At 45.9% G+C, this 17,195-nt stretch overlaps 1 protein-coding gene across 2 annotated transcripts in view; it reads right to left on the reverse strand.

The window, feature by feature from the left end:
- Ldlrad3 (low density lipoprotein receptor class A domain containing 3) overlaps positions 1-16,541 on the reverse strand; it is a 241,803-nt gene extending 225,262 nt beyond the window's left edge. Inside the window, exon 1 of one of the 2 annotated variants that reach the window (NM_001401870.1) lies at positions 16,363-16,541. In NM_001401870.1, coding sequence (NP_001388799.1) covers positions 16,363-16,408 — 46 coding nt within the window. In that variant the 5' untranslated portion in view covers positions 16,409-16,541. The remainder of the gene's footprint in view (positions 1-16,362) is intronic. The other variant, XM_017592181.3, reaches the window with a different exon arrangement.
- Positions 16,542-17,195: the final 654 nt, after the last annotated feature.

The following is a 17,195-nucleotide window of genomic DNA, read 5'->3' on the forward strand; positions in this document are numbered from 1 at the left end:
TAGTCACCCCACATTCTCCCACTCTGAGATCCAGATCAGCCTCCTGACAGGACAGTCTATCCACCAGGGCCCAGATATGTGGAGTAAGAACACACTGGCCCACGACAACAGGTTCTCTCCTCAGCCAACAAGAGCATAACAAGATGAAGCAAGTCAGCATAGCGTCCTAGGCCGAGAGGGTCAGGTTCAGTTCTGAGCATGAGCTACAGCTACATCTTCATACTAGAATGTCATTTCTTGGGGGTAGAGAGATATCTTGGATCAATAACATGGTTGCTGAGACATGAGTTCAATCTCTCAAAAAGCCAGACATGGGAAGGCATACTTGTGATTCCAATGCGGGAAAGCAGAGACTGGTGGATCCCCAGGGCTCATGGGCCAGGCGGCCTAGGCAAGTTCCTGGCAAGTTCTAATTTAGTGAGAGACCCTCAAAGGGATGAAGCCTGAGGAACAGCACCTGAGGTTGATCTCTCTCTCTCTGTCTCTCTCTCTGTCTCTCTGTCTCTGTCTCTGTCTCTCTCTCTCTCTCTCACAGACACACAGACACATAGACACACAGACACACACAGACACATAGACACACAGACACACACACACATGCACACACGCACACACACACAGACACGCAGACACACACAGACAGACACACAGACACAGATAGACACACAGACACACACACAGACATGCACACACACAGACAGAGACACACACACAGTGTTCACACACACACACACACACACACACACACACACACACACACACACAGTCCTCACACCCAGTCGCTTTCTATCCCCTTTGCTCCATCTCTGTCTTATTAGTGATTTGATCTCATCTAGTTTTACTTGAGTCTCTACTTTTACCCAGTAGCACTTCCAGTGACGTGGATATTTATTTTGCAAAGCCGATCTTTTACAGTTTTATTTCCTCAGATACATTAGACTTCTAATCCACTAAACGTCCTTTCAATGGAGGATGCGTCCTGTGCACACAAACCGCTCACGTCTAAAGAGATCCTCCTTCCTCTCCAACCTATTCCACCCTCCAGCTCTCACATGAAATTAAAACAGAAGGGAGGGTTGTCCATGTGACTCCCGTAATATATATTTATCTCCAAGCCAACACTCTGAGTCTCCCTGGTCTATTGCAAGGCCTCATTCATGTATGGTGCCCAAAAAGGCCCCCAAACCTCAGGACACTTTCAGAAGCAGCTCTTATGCCTCTAAAAGCCAGCCCAGACCAACATGGGATAAACTGTCATTAGACAATGCCTCCTTACCATGGTCTCGCAGGTAAACATGGCCTCCTCCACCCAAACTGCGGGATGGAAGAAGGACCTTCCGTGAGGAGCGCAGAAGCATGCTCACTCCGTCCAGACTTCTCAGGACCTACCCCGGACTTTAAACCTGGCCCCAGAATAAGTCCAGTAGTGGACAGAACATCCTCCAGGGTTCCTCAAGAAACACAATCCTGTGCTCCAAGAATCAGGAGGAGAGAATGCTCTAGCTAAAGGGGAAAAGCTATGTTCCACTATACAGCCCTGGCTGACAGAGAACTCTCTCTGTAGAGCAGTCTGAAACTCAGATTCCCCAGGCCTCTGCCTCAAAAGCACTAAGATTAAAGGCATACAGCACCATGTCTAGATGACAGACATGTCTTTCGAAGTCCATGAACAGCCAGGCATGGTGGCATGCCTATAGTCCCTGCACTTAGGAGGTAAGGCAGGAGGAATACGAGTTCCAGCCAGCCTGGGCTGTGGCAATACCCCATCTCTAGCATACGGGACTGAGTACATCAGCAAGACAGTTTTTTAAAAGAAAATATAGATTAATTGGAAGATGATAACACTTGATAAATCTGCATGACAGGTTATGTTATTAGTCATGTATTACAGTGTATATCATATTGTATGTTACATGTAGTGTTTATATTTTATTATATAGTATTATATATTATATATTAATTATATTATATATCAGAATTTAAAGTAAGTTGAAAATAAATGTTTAAAGAACTTACATTACTTTTATGATTCTATATGGATTTAATAACCATTTATGTCTTGAAAAAAAGCAGACATAAACTGTAATGCAGTATATGTTTAGTAGTATCAAATGTGAGGTAGAGGTGGCCTTTAAAAAGCCAATACTTAGCTAAGCATTGTGATGCCTGCCTTTAACCCCAGCACACAGGAGGCAGAGGCAGGCAGATCTCTGAGTCTGAGGCCAATCTGGTCTATAAAGTGAGTTCCTCACAAGGCTAAAGAGAGGCTACAGGGAAACTCTGTCTTAAAAAAAAGGAAGGAGAAGGAGAAGGAGGAGGAGGAGGAGAAGGGGGAGGGGGAAAGAAGAAGAAGAAGAAGAAGAAGAAGAAGAAGAAGAAGAAGAAGAAGAAGAAGAAGAAGAAGAAGAAGAAGAAGAAGAAGAAGAAGAAGAACAAGAACAAGAAGAACAAGAAGAACAAGAAGAACAAGAAGAACAAGAAGAACAAGAAGAACAAGAAGAACAAGAAGAACAAGAAGAACAAGAAGAAGAACAAGAACAAGAAGAACAAGAAGAACAAGAACAAGAACAAGAACAAGAACAAGAACAAGAACAAGAACAAGAACAAGAACAAGAACAAGAAGAACAAGAACAAGAACAAGAACAAGAACAAGAAGAACAAGAAGAACAAGAACAAGAAGAGGAGGGGCTGGGGATTTAGCTCAGTGGTAGAGCACTTACCTAGGAAGCGCAAGGCCCTGGGTTCGGTCCCCAGCTCCGAAAAAAAGAACCAAAAAAAAAAAAAAAAGAACAAGAAGAGGAGGAGGAAGAGGAGGAGGAGGAGGAGGAAGAAGAGGAGGAGGAGGAAGAGGAAGCAGTAGCAGCAGCAGGAGGAGGAGGAAGAGGAAGCAGTAGCAGCAGCAGCAGCCACCGCAGCCAGTGATTAATTCTAGGTTGGGAGCTGAACATAGAATTATGGCTTCTAGAAGAAGACTCTATGGCCATGTCCTGAAGGATGAACAGGAAGGTGTCTCCCAAGAGACGGTGCAAATAGCCACAGCCTTTGTTACAGAGGCAGAGCAAGCACACTCCCCAAGGCTGCCTTTAGCCGTGCACAGGGCTGGTAGGTAGCGTCTCTTGCCAGTCCAGCTGACCAGAACCACTTTCAAAAACCAGGGAAGACACAAGAGACCCCCTAGGCAGAACTCCACCTTCATTTTATGCAGATTTGTGCGCACACAGCCACGCATCAGCAAGCCCCGGTGCTGGAGACCTATCTGCAAATGCACAGAGAGGAGGCAAGCTTACTGCTGCTGCTCCTCAAGGAATGTGTCTTCCCCCAACCCCCTCGATCTTCACCCTGTGTACAGGTAACACTTCCTCAGTAACCCAGTGAGGGACACACTCAGGATGCAGTGGCCACAGCAGCTCTGTGCAGCTAACTGCGGTTTGAGTAAAAGCACATAGAAGGAGATAATTCAAAATAATAATAATAAGTCCAATAGAGTCGTGTGCTACAAACAGATATTTCAGTCCACATACACCACAGTGTCTCTATATCATGTTGTCTAGTGATATCAGAGCCATCTTCATGTGTGCAAGCACCCTTAATAAATGTTATTCACAGAAGAACGAAATTATCTAACAACATACTCCAGAATTTATCTCTCTGGTTGAGTAATTCCTTAAAAAATTACTTAAAGTGCTTAATCACACACACACACACACACACACACACACACACACACACACACACACACACACACAAAACCTATCTTTCTCTGCTGTCCTTGTAACAGGCCCCAAACTGTTCTTGTCATTTCTCACTCAGACACCCCTTGGGTAGCTGCTGGTGCCAGGCTCCCTAAGCCCAGTTCCAAGCTTAATGAGCCTTCTCATCTCATTAGCAGGGAGGACTGATCCCCAAAGCTTCCATAGCCAACAATTCTGCAGATCCAAAGAGCAGGTGTATAGAGAGAAGACCCTTAGGCGGCTCCTGGACGGAGCAGTGAATTCAACTGTCCAACTGTGGGCATTTTACCACCCACCCACCAAACCTTAGACTTCAACATTACTATTGCCAAAACCTTAAACATTAAATATATGAATTCTGTAAATAATTAGGACCTTCTATATAGTGACCAACTTAACATTTAAAGAGCCTTCAATATTCCCATTACTTTCATGATTTCTCATGACTTTTTACGTGGGAAGATAAGCGATTTGTTGCCATTCACGGTGGCCCTGTTTAATCTACCTCAGTGTTCACCGTCTCATGTAAACACTGAACTGATACCATCAAGTCTCCTTGTAGAATGGATTTTATCTCCCTTTGAATTCTATTTCTCTCTCTTGCTTTTTAATCTCCTCTCAGAACATATGGGCGATACTTTTTTCTACATAAGTGTTAGCAACATTCTTTTACATTTAGTTTTATAACTGACGTGTGTATGTGTATCTCAAATCCATATGTATAGATAAAGATATCACCCTTTCCTTCCCCCAACGTTGTATTTACTGCCGTGCTTCCCTCCTGGAGTCATTTGTGCAGTTTCACCAGTACATTTTTTTCCCTTTAAACTAATAGACCAGCTTGTTTTACATTTTTTAAAATAATGATATTTAAATAAAACTGTTTGCCACTTTTGTTAGTAAGTTCCTCCCATTCAGACAGAAACCTCTTCCCAGTGGAATTAAGACTCACAGCAGATTTCATTGCCTATTATAAACCTTTTCCATGTGGGGCATGCTAGACCCGTAATGCACGCGTTTAATTTGTCGCCTGATCTGAAATTCTCTCATCTATTTCCTCCACAACGGCCTCCTTCTCTTTGTCTATGGAAGCCAAGGATATCTCTTATAACGATCCTTACAACTCTTTGAAGATCAATGAGACGGTTCCAAAACCAAGAGGAGAAATAATTTGTCACCAAAGGACACAGTTGGCTTGAGCAGGTAAATTTCATTCCCTGTGGCTTCATCTAGCTCTCTCCCTGATTATCTTCAGGGTTACAGTCACCTCTCCACACTGGCCCCTCTACTGCTTCCTCTGGATGACTTACTGGAAACCCTGGTGCATGGCTGACATGATGCCAACCACGGAACCAAGTACAGGAGAGTACCCGTAAATGACATCAAAGAATACAGGGGATCCCACCTACCCCGTGGATTCTGTTCAGGATTTGTTGCTGAGTCACGATTTATAGGTCATTTCAAGGGATGCTGATATTAGGGGGAGGGGAAGGGGAAGTGTGTGTGTGTGTGTGTGTGTGTGTGTGTGTGTGTGTGTGTGTGTGTATACTGAGTGTGCTGGTAAGCCATGGGTGCATATGCAGAGGCCAAAACAATATGCCAGATGTCTTTACCATTTTCTTATTGTCTTGAGACAGTCTTCCACTGAACCAGAGCTCACCATTTCAGATAGGCCGGACAGCCAGTAAGCCCTTAGGATCACTTTGTTTCTGCTCTCCTCCCCAGCCCTTCTCCCCCCCCACACAAGCACATGATGCTAGAGTTATAAGCATATGCAGCCATATCCTGATTCTTCTGTCGTTTGGAAGACTCAGGTCTTTGTGAGAGCAAGCACTCTTCCCACTGAGCCATCTCTCTACTCTCTGTGTTCAAAAGTTTTATTATCTCTTTGATTGCTCTGACCTGACTTTCTTTTAATGAACAACTTCCTTATGTTTTCAACATGCATTCGATTTTTCTTGCAGGATTTTTATCATTGCTTTGGGTAGCAAATGAATTTTAGGAACACTAAGTCTTTTGGGTTACATCATTGCTGCCTTGCCCAGGTTCCCTCCATGTTTATAGCTTCCCTTTAACCTTTACCAGATCAGTTCTCTTTCATTGATAAAGATCATTCCCGATGCATACGTCACTCTTTCCAATTTTATCTCTTCCATGGTGGTTATTAACTTTTCTAGTTTTCCTTGCCTGGGTTCCTGCCAGCAGGGCTCACTGGCTAGTATCATGTTTTTTAATCAAGCTTACAAGGGGTGTTTTCATAAATCTGCTTTTGAAACACTGTATTCATCTCTGTTCTGCTTCTGTTTAGCATCGACCATTTCTTACGGCTTTGGCACTAATGAAATGAATGCTGTACATTGTTAACCATTCTCCCATTTTCCTGCAAACTCTTTCATTTTATTTTTATAGTGAAAAAACAAGTTAAATTTAGAACTTTCCAAACCAAACGAGAGGCTTCGGCCAACCCTGGAATTCACAAGTGTGACTGGGGTCCACTCTTCAGCCATTTCCAGTTAGTTAAGGAGAACACTGCTCTGATTCAAGGCGAAGCCTGACAGAAACTGCTTCAGTGACAACCATCAAAGACACACGCTCCTGACATCCCCCAGCTAACCTCGCTGGACCTCGCAATAATGAGCAGGGAGGGAGTTCTGATGCTGTAAAATTAAACACCCTTTATACTTTCTTCCTGCCAACACATACACAAGTACCTCGTTGCCACCTGGAAACTGGCACCTTGGGTTTGCGAGTCTTCTAAATCAAGTTATTCATAAATTCTACTTCCCTCCAGCTCCAGAGTAAGCTCAGCGGCTGCCCTCCCTCTTTGTGGCCGCTCTCCAGGACAGATACAGCCTCATCTGCACAGTGCGCTACTTGTCAGAAAGCACAGTCGGACTAAGGCACAAGAGAATTCACCCAATTTATCACCGTAGCTTGATGTCACGATGACTCACTAAAACTAGAGTCTGATTCTGGTTTTCAGTTCTCTAGAGAGACCTTAGGAATGAGAGTTTAAAGTCCTGAGGTCCAGTCTGGTCTGCCGATAACGATCTTTATAAACTAGAAGCAATCGTAACTTACAATTACCACCGCCCACATGTCCTCCTGTGCTTGGGGGATGAGGAGACGAACAAGAGTTCTTAGCATCTGAACTGAAGCACTACAGTAAAATGCTGCCTGGTACTGTAAATAACACCAACCATCAATTCAGAAACAAATCGTTCTCCTGTAGGGGAAGCATGCACAAGGTTGCCCAGAGTAGGAAAGTAATTCTTTTTGGAAACTTAAAACTTCTCTTGTCATTTGCAACATTGTCATCAGGACTGTATTTTTGTCTAGAAAATCTGTCTTTAGGTGTTTTATGCAGTGGTCATGTATCTGTGGCACTAACACTGTTTATAAGGTGCATAAGGTGCATACTGATAGAAGAAAAATTCCTGGGGCTGGTGAGATGGTTCAGTATGGAAAGACAGTGGACAGCAAGACGGACAACCTGAGTTCTGATTCCAGACAGCCAGATGGTAGAAGGACAGAATCAATTCCTGACAAGCTGTCCTCTGACCTACACACACACACACACACACACACACACACACACACACACACACAGGGGGGAATGCTAAGATGTTTTTTTAATGCTTTTTGGTTAGTATTCCAACAAAATATTTCCATAAAAGAAACTTCTTTCCATCATTTGCGTATCTAACAACCATAGCACCTTGTTTGTTACTAACAGCGCTTGATAAGTCACACCTCTGCAAAGGATGACTCGAAAGCCCCCCAGTGATAACTTCCTCACCCAGGAGAAAGACACACCATCCATTTCCACCTTCCAAAACACAAGAACGTGCCCTGGAACAGAATCAGCCTGGAACTTCCTCTCCAACAAGAGGGGGTGAGTGCTGACAACACTATCCTCTCCTGGAGCTCCCCAGCAGAAGGGAGACACTGCACTTACACCTTCCAACAAACGTGGGATGAGAAAACACCACGGCCTGTGGTTGAGAGCAGGGGTTAAAGCTACGACACAGACCTGCATACCAATCCTGAAACCACTTTCCTTGGTCAAACTCTTAGGTCAGTGACCTCACTTTTTTTTTAATTTCTTTTCTTTTTTGAGATTATAATTACATCATTTCCCCTTCTCTTTCCTCCCTCCAAATCCTTCCATACCCCCTCCTTGATCACTTTCAAACTCATGGCCTCATTTTTGATTAGTTACTGTCATATACAGACATGTAAATACATATGTATTCTTAAATACATAAATACAACATGATTGGTCTGTACAATGTTATGTGTATGGATGTTTTCAGGGCTGACCAGCTGGGATTGAATAAAAACCAGTTGGTGCCTCTTCTCCAGGGAAGTGTATTTCTCCTACTTTAAGCGTTCGTTGCCTGTAGTTTTGTGTGGGGCTGAGGCCTCTTCACCCTCCAGTTTGGCATGTCTACTGCTGTGGTCCTTGCTCAGTTCAAGCTCAGGCAGTCATGTTAGTGAGATTTTATGGGTGTAGTTCTGACATTCCTAGGCCTCACAGTCTTCAAGCAAACTCCCCACCCTCTGGCACTTTGAATCCTTCTGCCACCCCACTTGCAATGTTCCCTGAGACTTAAGTGTAGGAGTTGTTTTGTAGATGTTTCCAGTTTCTTTCTGTTTCAAGGTGAAGTTCTCTCGATGAGGGTGAGAACCACTCTCAGTGGGTAAGTTTACCACAACAGTGGTTGTAGGTTCTCTCCCAAGATCCATGACTTCACTAGCCCTGATCTAGGTTTCCAATGCAAAGCTTAAGTTTCCTGTTGTTGAATGGGTCTTAAATCTAATCAGAGAGCTGTTGGTTACTGCCAAGGTATGCATGTGCACCACTACTGCTCCCCGGGGGATACCAAGCCTTGCTGGCCATTGTTGTGGTTCACAGGCATCATAGTAGTGTAGGACTGTTGGTTTCTCCCCTCCTTTGGAAGTCTGCACAGAACCTTGGGGTATCATGAAAGCTGGTCCTCAGGGAAGGGGCTTTCAATCGACCTTATTTTTATTTGGTTTGTCTATAAGACGGCAGAACTCACTACCTACCTGAATGTCTCACCAGAAAGATGTCGGTAATGCTTGAAAAACATGAGCAGATAGATAAGAACTGAAATAAAGGATGCTAAGAACATCTTTGTAACAGCTAAGACAGGATGGGTGTAAGGGCCAACAGCATGACAGACAAGGCTGTGATCACTGACCTGGCCTGAGGATGACTACTGTTTAAGGTATCTGTCAGAAGATGACACTAGGATATGGTATTGAAATAAAAAAGTGTGAACATGAGGGCTGCTCTTCCAGAGGACCAGGGTTCAGTTCCCAGCACCCACATGTCAGCTCACAACAGTCTGTAACTCCAGCTCCAGGAGATCTGACATCTGCACATAGGTATACGTAGGTAAAACACCAGTGCACACAAAATAAAAATAAATCATTTTTTTAAAATGTGAACACAAAGAGACAGGAGGATGAGGCAAATGGGTAATAGTGAAGCGAGTATCACTGAAAAAGAATGAGAAAACCCTTTTTTCTTGGTAGATAAAAGCCAAGCATTTAGAAACTTGACAGAAACAGATGCTCCCAAATGGCTGCAAGCACGTCACCCTGTGCTTAGGAGGTAGGGCAGAAGGAGGAGTCACGCAACACAAGCATGGCTGACAGAAACTACCGAACCTTCCTGAGTACCAAAGGGCTCAGCCAATGGGAGCAGGTGACCTGTCCAAGTGGCCCAAAGTAGAACTGATGACAACACAGGAAAGCAAGAAAAGACAGGCTACAACCCGGGCTGGCGTGAACACTGCATCCTACCTGTGTATCCGTGTGCATTTACCAAGGAATCCAGGAATCTCGGGTGGTTCACAGCAGTTACTCAGGGGTAGGGAGAGAAATGTGAAGGGAAGATGTAACATTTCACTGTCATACTTCTCTATTGTCTGGATTCTGAGCATAGGTATTCTGGTGGTGTTTTTAATCAGACATAACAGTAAAATATATACACAATACCTGGCATCCTGCCTCACAGAGTGGACCTTCAGTGAGGCTCTTCCTAGACTCCTCAGCATCACAAAAGAAGAACGAAGCATGACACAGAGGCCTTGAGCAATTTACAGTAGGACTAGGGGTTAGTCAGCTCAGGAAATATGAAACGAGTCATACAGGGTACCCTCAGTGTCCACCTGCAGGTTTCATACCTATAGATTCAAACAACTCTTGATCAACATATGTGGAAATGGGCTGGAGTGATGGCTCAGTGGGTAAGACTCCCTCTCTGAAAGGATGAGGAAGTGAGCTGACATATTAAGCGCCCACTGAACAAGCCAGGTATAGCTGCGCGTGTCTATTACCTCAACTGGGGTGCAAAGGGAGGATGCCCTGAGTTCACTGGCCAGCATCATTTGGTTCAGTCAGAAATCCTGTCTCAAGAGTGATACAGAAACATATAATGGCCTTCTCTGGCTTCCCCATCCACATGCACAGGTATGTGCAGCCACATGCACATACTTGGATACATCACACATGGGCGCAATGCACCATATACACTGTAGGAAAATGCATCTCTTGTGAACATGTAAGTATACTGACTTCCTGTCATTATTCCCTAGACAATTTCGTATAATAATCACTTATACAGTGTTTACACTCTAGTCAATATTCTAAGCAATGTAGAGGTTAATTAAAGTACACAGGATATGCATTAAGTTATATACAAATATATTTTATGTCATTTTATATAAAGGACGTGTGTATCCATGATGTGTCTAAGTGGAGTTCTGGAACTAGTCCACAAAGATGTCAAGCAACACACACACACACACACACACACACAATTTTTGACCAAACACTAGTGTCCAATAGCCACAGAAATTACTCAAATCTCAGAAAGCTGAAGCTTTAGAAGCCTTAACGCAGCAACACATATATTGCCTAGAAAGCTACAGGAGTAAGCTAGGATGTGTGCTGTCCTCTGCAGAGCCTACTTAACACTGTCCACTGCCCTGAAGCCATGCTTGCCACTGCATTGTGACTTCTGTGCAGCTTTGTCCCAGTTGATGTCCGAGCTCCAACACCACTGACTAAGAAATGCCTCTGAGGCACCAAGGGCAGAACGGGATGCTGTCGTGTCCCAGAGATCACAGAGCGATCAGCAAACTCATATTCACTCCAAGCCTTTTGTTCTCCATGGGCAAATGACAAGTTCTACATGGTTTTGCACTCCTAAGCACAACACAGGAACGGTGTGTGCAGGTGCTGAGATCACACTATCGGACACGTGAATAAGGCTGAAGAAGAATTTTCTCATTACTCAGACAAGACAGAAATGGATACCTGCATGCTTGGGAAACCAGAGCTCCTCCACAGAGAAGGCTTTCAAAGAGTGCATGGCTAAGACAAATGTGCCTGGACAGAAGCCCCGTACTCCCTTTGGGAACCTGCTTCCTTCATCCTGCAAGTTCAAGCATCAAAGAAGGCAGAAGCCAACAAGGTATGTGGCTCATCTGAAGGGAAGAAACCTCAAGGAAGTCTGGGGACCAAACAAAGAAAAGGACAGCTGCGGGCGAGGAGCCTTAAAGAAACTTCAGTGTAGAAAGCAACACAGAATGGAACTTTAGAAGGACATCAGAGTATACAGTGAAAACTTCAAGAAACCACCTTGCCGTGAGCATAGATAATGTCCCAGCAATATGCAGAACTGTCCCAAGGTGTGCAGGCTTTTGATGCTGGGGAAGGACTCAGAGAGTGAAGGGAGTCGAGAAGGGCAACTACCACAGCTCTTCGGAGTGGAGGGAGGTGGACTTCCAGTGTTAAGATTTCAACATAGGATTCTCAAGACAAAAGACCAGGCAATGTGTTCTCCTGCAGCCTGCGGGCTCTGAGCACAGGAGCAGCCCAAGTTTAACACCCAAGGAGGCAGGTAGCTTTTGGTGTCAACTACCACGCCTTGGTGACCAGCTTTACTGGCATACGTCTCTCCCCAGGGAGGCGAAAGCTCAATCAAAAATTCCAAATGTTGGGGTTGGGGATTTAGCTCAGTGGTAGAGCACTTGCCTAGCAAGCGCAAGGCCCTGGGTTCGGTCCCCAGCTCCGAAAAAAAGAAAAAAAAATTCCAAATGTTATTACCATAGCACAAGGGGAAGTGAGAGGGAAGGGGTCTGCACCAAGGGCATGCCTAGTGAAGGGTCTACTTTTACATCTTCGCACTTGGGTGGGTGAGATGCATAAGAAGGGTAATGAAGTAGAATGTAGTCCACCAAAGATCTGTAGGGGGCAGGAACAGGGCTCATGATAAAGATCAAGAAGGCTGGCACCCAACCGCACAAGGGGCTGTCAAGCTGGTAGTAACCAGAAAAATGACTGATTATCCTGTACATGGGACAGTTCTACACAACAAACAACTAATCCCTCGAAAACGTCAGTGGCTCTAAAGGCTAAGAAACCCTAGACTAGACTAACCTCATTCCTGGAAGCAGCTATGGGAACCCTCACAGTACTAATTCAGATAAGCATTCGTTACCCTTCTTGAATGAACAGTTACAGTAACTCAAGAGTCTTCCCATTCTAGTGAGCAATATTAAACACCTAGCAAATGATATGACCAGCAAATATTGCAATTTCAAAGGAGCTGGCCACCCTCCCAGCAAAAAGAATAGAGAATTCTCCTTTAGCAGCCAGGAGAGTAGAATCTTCATAGCCGTTCCAATGCAAGAAAGGTGCAGCCTTCAAAACACCTTGCTGGTCACTAGGTAGAAGAAGCTGGAAGGAAGGAAGGAAGGAAGGAAGGAAGGAAGGAAGGAAGGAAGGAGGGAAGGAGGGAAGGAAGGAAGCTCAACAGCCATAAGCAGATTTATCCCTGAAAATATCCCATAATTAATACAGCTTCAACACTCTAAGGTGTGTATATAGCACATCTTCTCATTTATATTTATACAAAGTGATAACCATATAAGAAAAAGAAGGAGCACAAATATAGAGCCCAACTAGTGAGCGCCCTAAGGTTGGTACTACTCAGGTCATCAATAGTGAGTGCCCTGGACTACAGCGTCTTCCTGTCAAGAGTCTCACCTTCGTGCATGGGAGAGGTAAGGTTACTGGGACAACATCTCCATGTAAAGACTGAAATTTATTGGAACTATTCTCCATGAACACTTGTGAGCTCTTCAGAGGCGACTGAGTTCAGGGTCTTATTCCTAAAATGAACAGATCTGAAGAAGAGAAGGACGTCCATAGGCAAACTCTGTGGTGATTGTTTTAAAATCACAAAAGTCCCTGGCAGAGCAGGCACAGTAGCAATTTCCATTAAGCTGGTAATAGCAAGAGAAGCCAGGAAAGGGTTCTGAGAAAAGCTTGGGTTAGAATCTAGGTTCCATCTACACCATGGTGACCTGGAGAGTCACCAGCCCCTTGGGAGCCATGGAATGACATGATGCCCCTTGCTACCTGAGCCCTGGAAAAAGTAGAGGAGGTCAATTGTTTTCAGAGGCAAGATGAACATCTCAAGTAGTGGACTTGGGTCACAAATCCTAGAGTCTCCTAACCTCCCTATGCAAGCTCAAGGCTTTAATACAGTATCACCGAATCGCATAATTTCCAAATCTGAAATTCCCAACTGTTTCAGAACTGTCGGGTTAGAATGAATATCATTTAAGCACAGGGCAGTCACCTAACATGAATGAAGCCCCTGTTTTATTCCCAACACCACATGAATAGGGCGAGGTGGTCCTACACCTGTAACCTCAGAGCTTTCCAAGAGGATCAAACATGTAAATGAGGTTGTCCTCATCTACATATCTAGTTCAAGGCTGATAGTTAAGAAGCCAACCTGGATTACATAAACTCTTCATCAATAAACCAAAACATAAATAACAACAGCCAAACAGTGTGGCAACACAAGCCACAAGGGACAGGGTTTCAGACCAGGAATTGACCAACTTGCCATCTACTATTCAAATCCCCATCCCCTTCCTCCCCAACAGACATTAAATGCATGATCTAGTGGGCTATCAGAAAAAACAAAAACAAAACAGAAATAAAACAAAAACCACCTCACACCCCAGGAGGGAGCCCCAAAGACCACGCTTTGAAGATGAAAAGGAACGAGGTGTGTTTATTTGTACTTCTGAGCAGTCTCATCTACCCTATTGGGTGGAGCTAGGCTAGGCTATGTGCAGCTACTCAGCTAGTTAAAAAATAAACAAAACCCACCCCTCAGGCTGTGAAGCAGATCCCACAAGGAGAAAAGGTTAATAGGCACCCTGCTGCTGAGTTGGAGGAGGGAAATCAAGCCTCTTCCCGGAGGAGAAGGTCAGGGGTCTTATCAAAAGCTAGCCAGGGAAGGAGAGGACTGACCAACCAACTAACCACTCCTCTTCACACTCCCTTTAGAGATATCTAGACTCACAACACACTTAAACCCACCAGACACAACATCTAGGTGCCAGAAAATGGGACATCAGAGGCAGTGAAGTAAGGCTGCCGTGACCTGAACCTCTAGTAGGTTACATTAGGAAATAGTAACAGCCACAATGTTTCACCTCCTTAAGACAAACAGTAAGATAAAAGGAGAGAAAACATCCGTGGAGGTGCTCAGAAAGTTCCTGAGCAACAAAGGCCTTTGAATTGTTCTTGGAACCCGAATGGCCTTCTAGTCTCTTAAAGTCCCAAGACTTGGACTTAATACTCGACTCAGACCCCAGGTTTCCTCTACAGGAAGCCTTCCAAAGTCCTGGCTTCTCTGGGATTACCAACTTTTCAGGAAAGGACTGAGGAATAGGAAGTGAGACCTGGTCTAACAGCCCAGCTCTGCTCTCTACAACTCTTGGTTGAAGACATAGTTCACACTTTAAAAATGATACTTAGTGGAACAAGAAAAGGTTTCAAGCCACCTAAAGGTCCTAGAGCAAGTTTAGTAATCCAAAGCCACAGTTAGCTTCCGCCAAGGAACATGGGCAGGCCCTCCCCTACCCCAACTATAGCTTACAAGGAACCCTGGTGGTCCCCGAGGCCAACTGTGCCTCACTGTGACTGTTACGCTTCTCTGCCCTCTATGGTATACACTCACAGGCATATAAGATAACCATTGCTGACAGGAAGGAATACATCTAATTTTTTTTGTGAACTCAAAACTCAACTCATAGGAACCACTACAACAAGGAGATGTGATCATTAGTGTCCACTGGTCATAAGCAGAGAACACACAGAAGCGCCAGCTGGGGTGTCACCAGGGTACAGACCATTGCTATGTGAATTAAGTGTGTGGATCCAGGCAGATCTTCATGTCTGAGATGCCCTGGAACTGAGCCTGCTCTAACAGCCTCCAAATAACTCGCACCTGCTTATAGTTGCCTAATTCACTTTCCCCTCCCTCCTTCTCCACCCCACCCCCAACCCACCCTGTAACTCCAGACAAACAGAACACAAGACCTCAGACTTGGTTTTAAAAAAAGAAAGAGAGAAAGCTACAGCAGCCACAGGAGTGAGCCTAGCCCCTTACTGGAAACAGAGCAAGACATTTAAATGGGATCTCAGAGGAGTGGGGATGGTGGGGGTGAGGGGAGGGCCGGCTGGCTAGCCTTCTGAGAGGATGCTCAGAACGGGCAATTTCTAGGAAGGGAGGGTTAAGGGAGGATTGCCTGCACTGGGTATCTCAGAAAGGTTTTGACTTCCCCACAACAAACACAACGCAGCAGCCAAGTTTTCTGGAAGTATTTGGGGGAAATCCGACATAAATTAGGGGTGTGAATGATACAGGTACAGAGCAAGAAATCTTCAGTAAAGAAAGTTCAGTGATCATCAGCTGCCCAGAAATAAGCATCAAGAGCCAAGGGCGGACAGAGCTGAGGAGGGGCTGCTGACAGCTGTGGCCGACGGGCAGAGGCAGAGGGGAAGGGCTCCAAGCTGGAATTTGGAGCGTGCCCACATCAGCAGAAAAGTTCCTGGGAACAGCACTCTGTCTGGGAGGGACCCCGCGGGTCTCAGGCTGCACGCGCACTGAGATGCAGGGACCAACGGCCGTTAGAGGAAACCCCGGTCCTCTTTTCCCGGCTCCCCGAAGGTTAAGGCATCTTCGACAGACGACAGAAGTAAAAGATCTGCTCCCAGGATAACTGAATGATTTCCATGTCCAGTCCTTACTGCATCTCACTATTCCGAGGCAAGATCCCAGGAAGAAAAGAAAGGAAACTGGGATGCAGATGCCGGGACAACACAGATGGGAAATTGAGGCAGGAAAGTGCATGTTAAAGGCTGAAGGAGTCGGGGAAGACCCGAAATCAACAGTAGAGTCCTCTCCTTCCCCTCCTGGGTTCCCAGCACACAGAGCCACACTCGAGCTACGCCCAATCCGGGCGGCCGCCCGACTCTGGGGAGCCGGCGCCGCACAAAGCTCCGCCCGCGCACACACGACAACAGCACCCAGTGCGTCGGCCCACACAATAGCGCGGCGCGCGCCCCGCCGCGGCCCCTCGCGGGGTCCGGGCCAGCCAGGCGCCGGGGTCCGCCCTTCGCGCACACCCACGCCCGCAGCCCAGGCCCGCGCGCGGAGCAGGGACGATCGAGGCAGCCCCCGCGCCCGGCGCTCGGTGAAGCGCGTCACGCGCCCCCCACTCACCCGCGGTGCTGCTCAGCAGCAGGCACAGCGGCCCCAGCAGCCACATGGCGCGGCTGCTGCTCCGCTGCCCAGCGACGTTGCTGCCCCGCGGCCTCGGTCAGACCCCGCCTCTCGGCGCCGGCCACGCCCTCTCGCCGGCCCAGCCACGCCCCCGCCCTCCCAGGCCAAAGAGCTCAGCCAAGTTCTGCACGCTTCCAGCCGAATGTGACCGCCCGAGCTCTGCTCCCGGGTCCGGGTTACAAAGGTCCGACGAATCCAGTTCTTGCTACCTCAGGAGTTAGATTTCGGGGAACTCTTAGCTGCCTGGCTCTATTCTCAGCCGGTTTCCCTTTCTTCCTACATCCTGAGGGGATGCAAGAGTCACCATCTCCCCAGAGTCCAGCAGGAATCTTAAGACTTGCATTCAAGGAGAGAAAGAATTTCGAAGAGCCGATTCTTAGGAGAAAACTTTAAAAAAAAAATGTTGACAGTGAAATACGACCACTGCTTCTCAAATTCCAAAATCCATCTGACAGGCTTGGTGACCCTGTTAAAAAGCTCACTCCAACTCAACAGGTCTGCATTTCTAACGAATTGGGGAGTGATTCTCAGACTAGTGGTTCCTGGAGCTACAGGAAGGGCAGAGAAGAAATTTCGTCCTGAAATCTAAGAACACTGAGGAGATCATGAGCTTCAGAGAGTTTTAAGGCCCCTAAAACTTTATGCATGTTCCATTGTTTGGGCATTACACACATTTATTTTTTTAAGGAAAGCATATTATCATGGAGCTGAAGTGATGACTCAGCAATTAAGAGCAATTGCCCTTCCCCGGTTAGTCCTTCAAATGAGCCCTT

Source organism: Rattus norvegicus, chromosome 3 (genome assembly GCF_036323735.1).
Source record: "Rattus norvegicus strain BN/NHsdMcwi chromosome 3, GRCr8, whole genome shotgun sequence".
Lineage (NCBI taxonomy): Eukaryota > Metazoa > Chordata > Mammalia > Rodentia > Muridae > Rattus > Rattus norvegicus.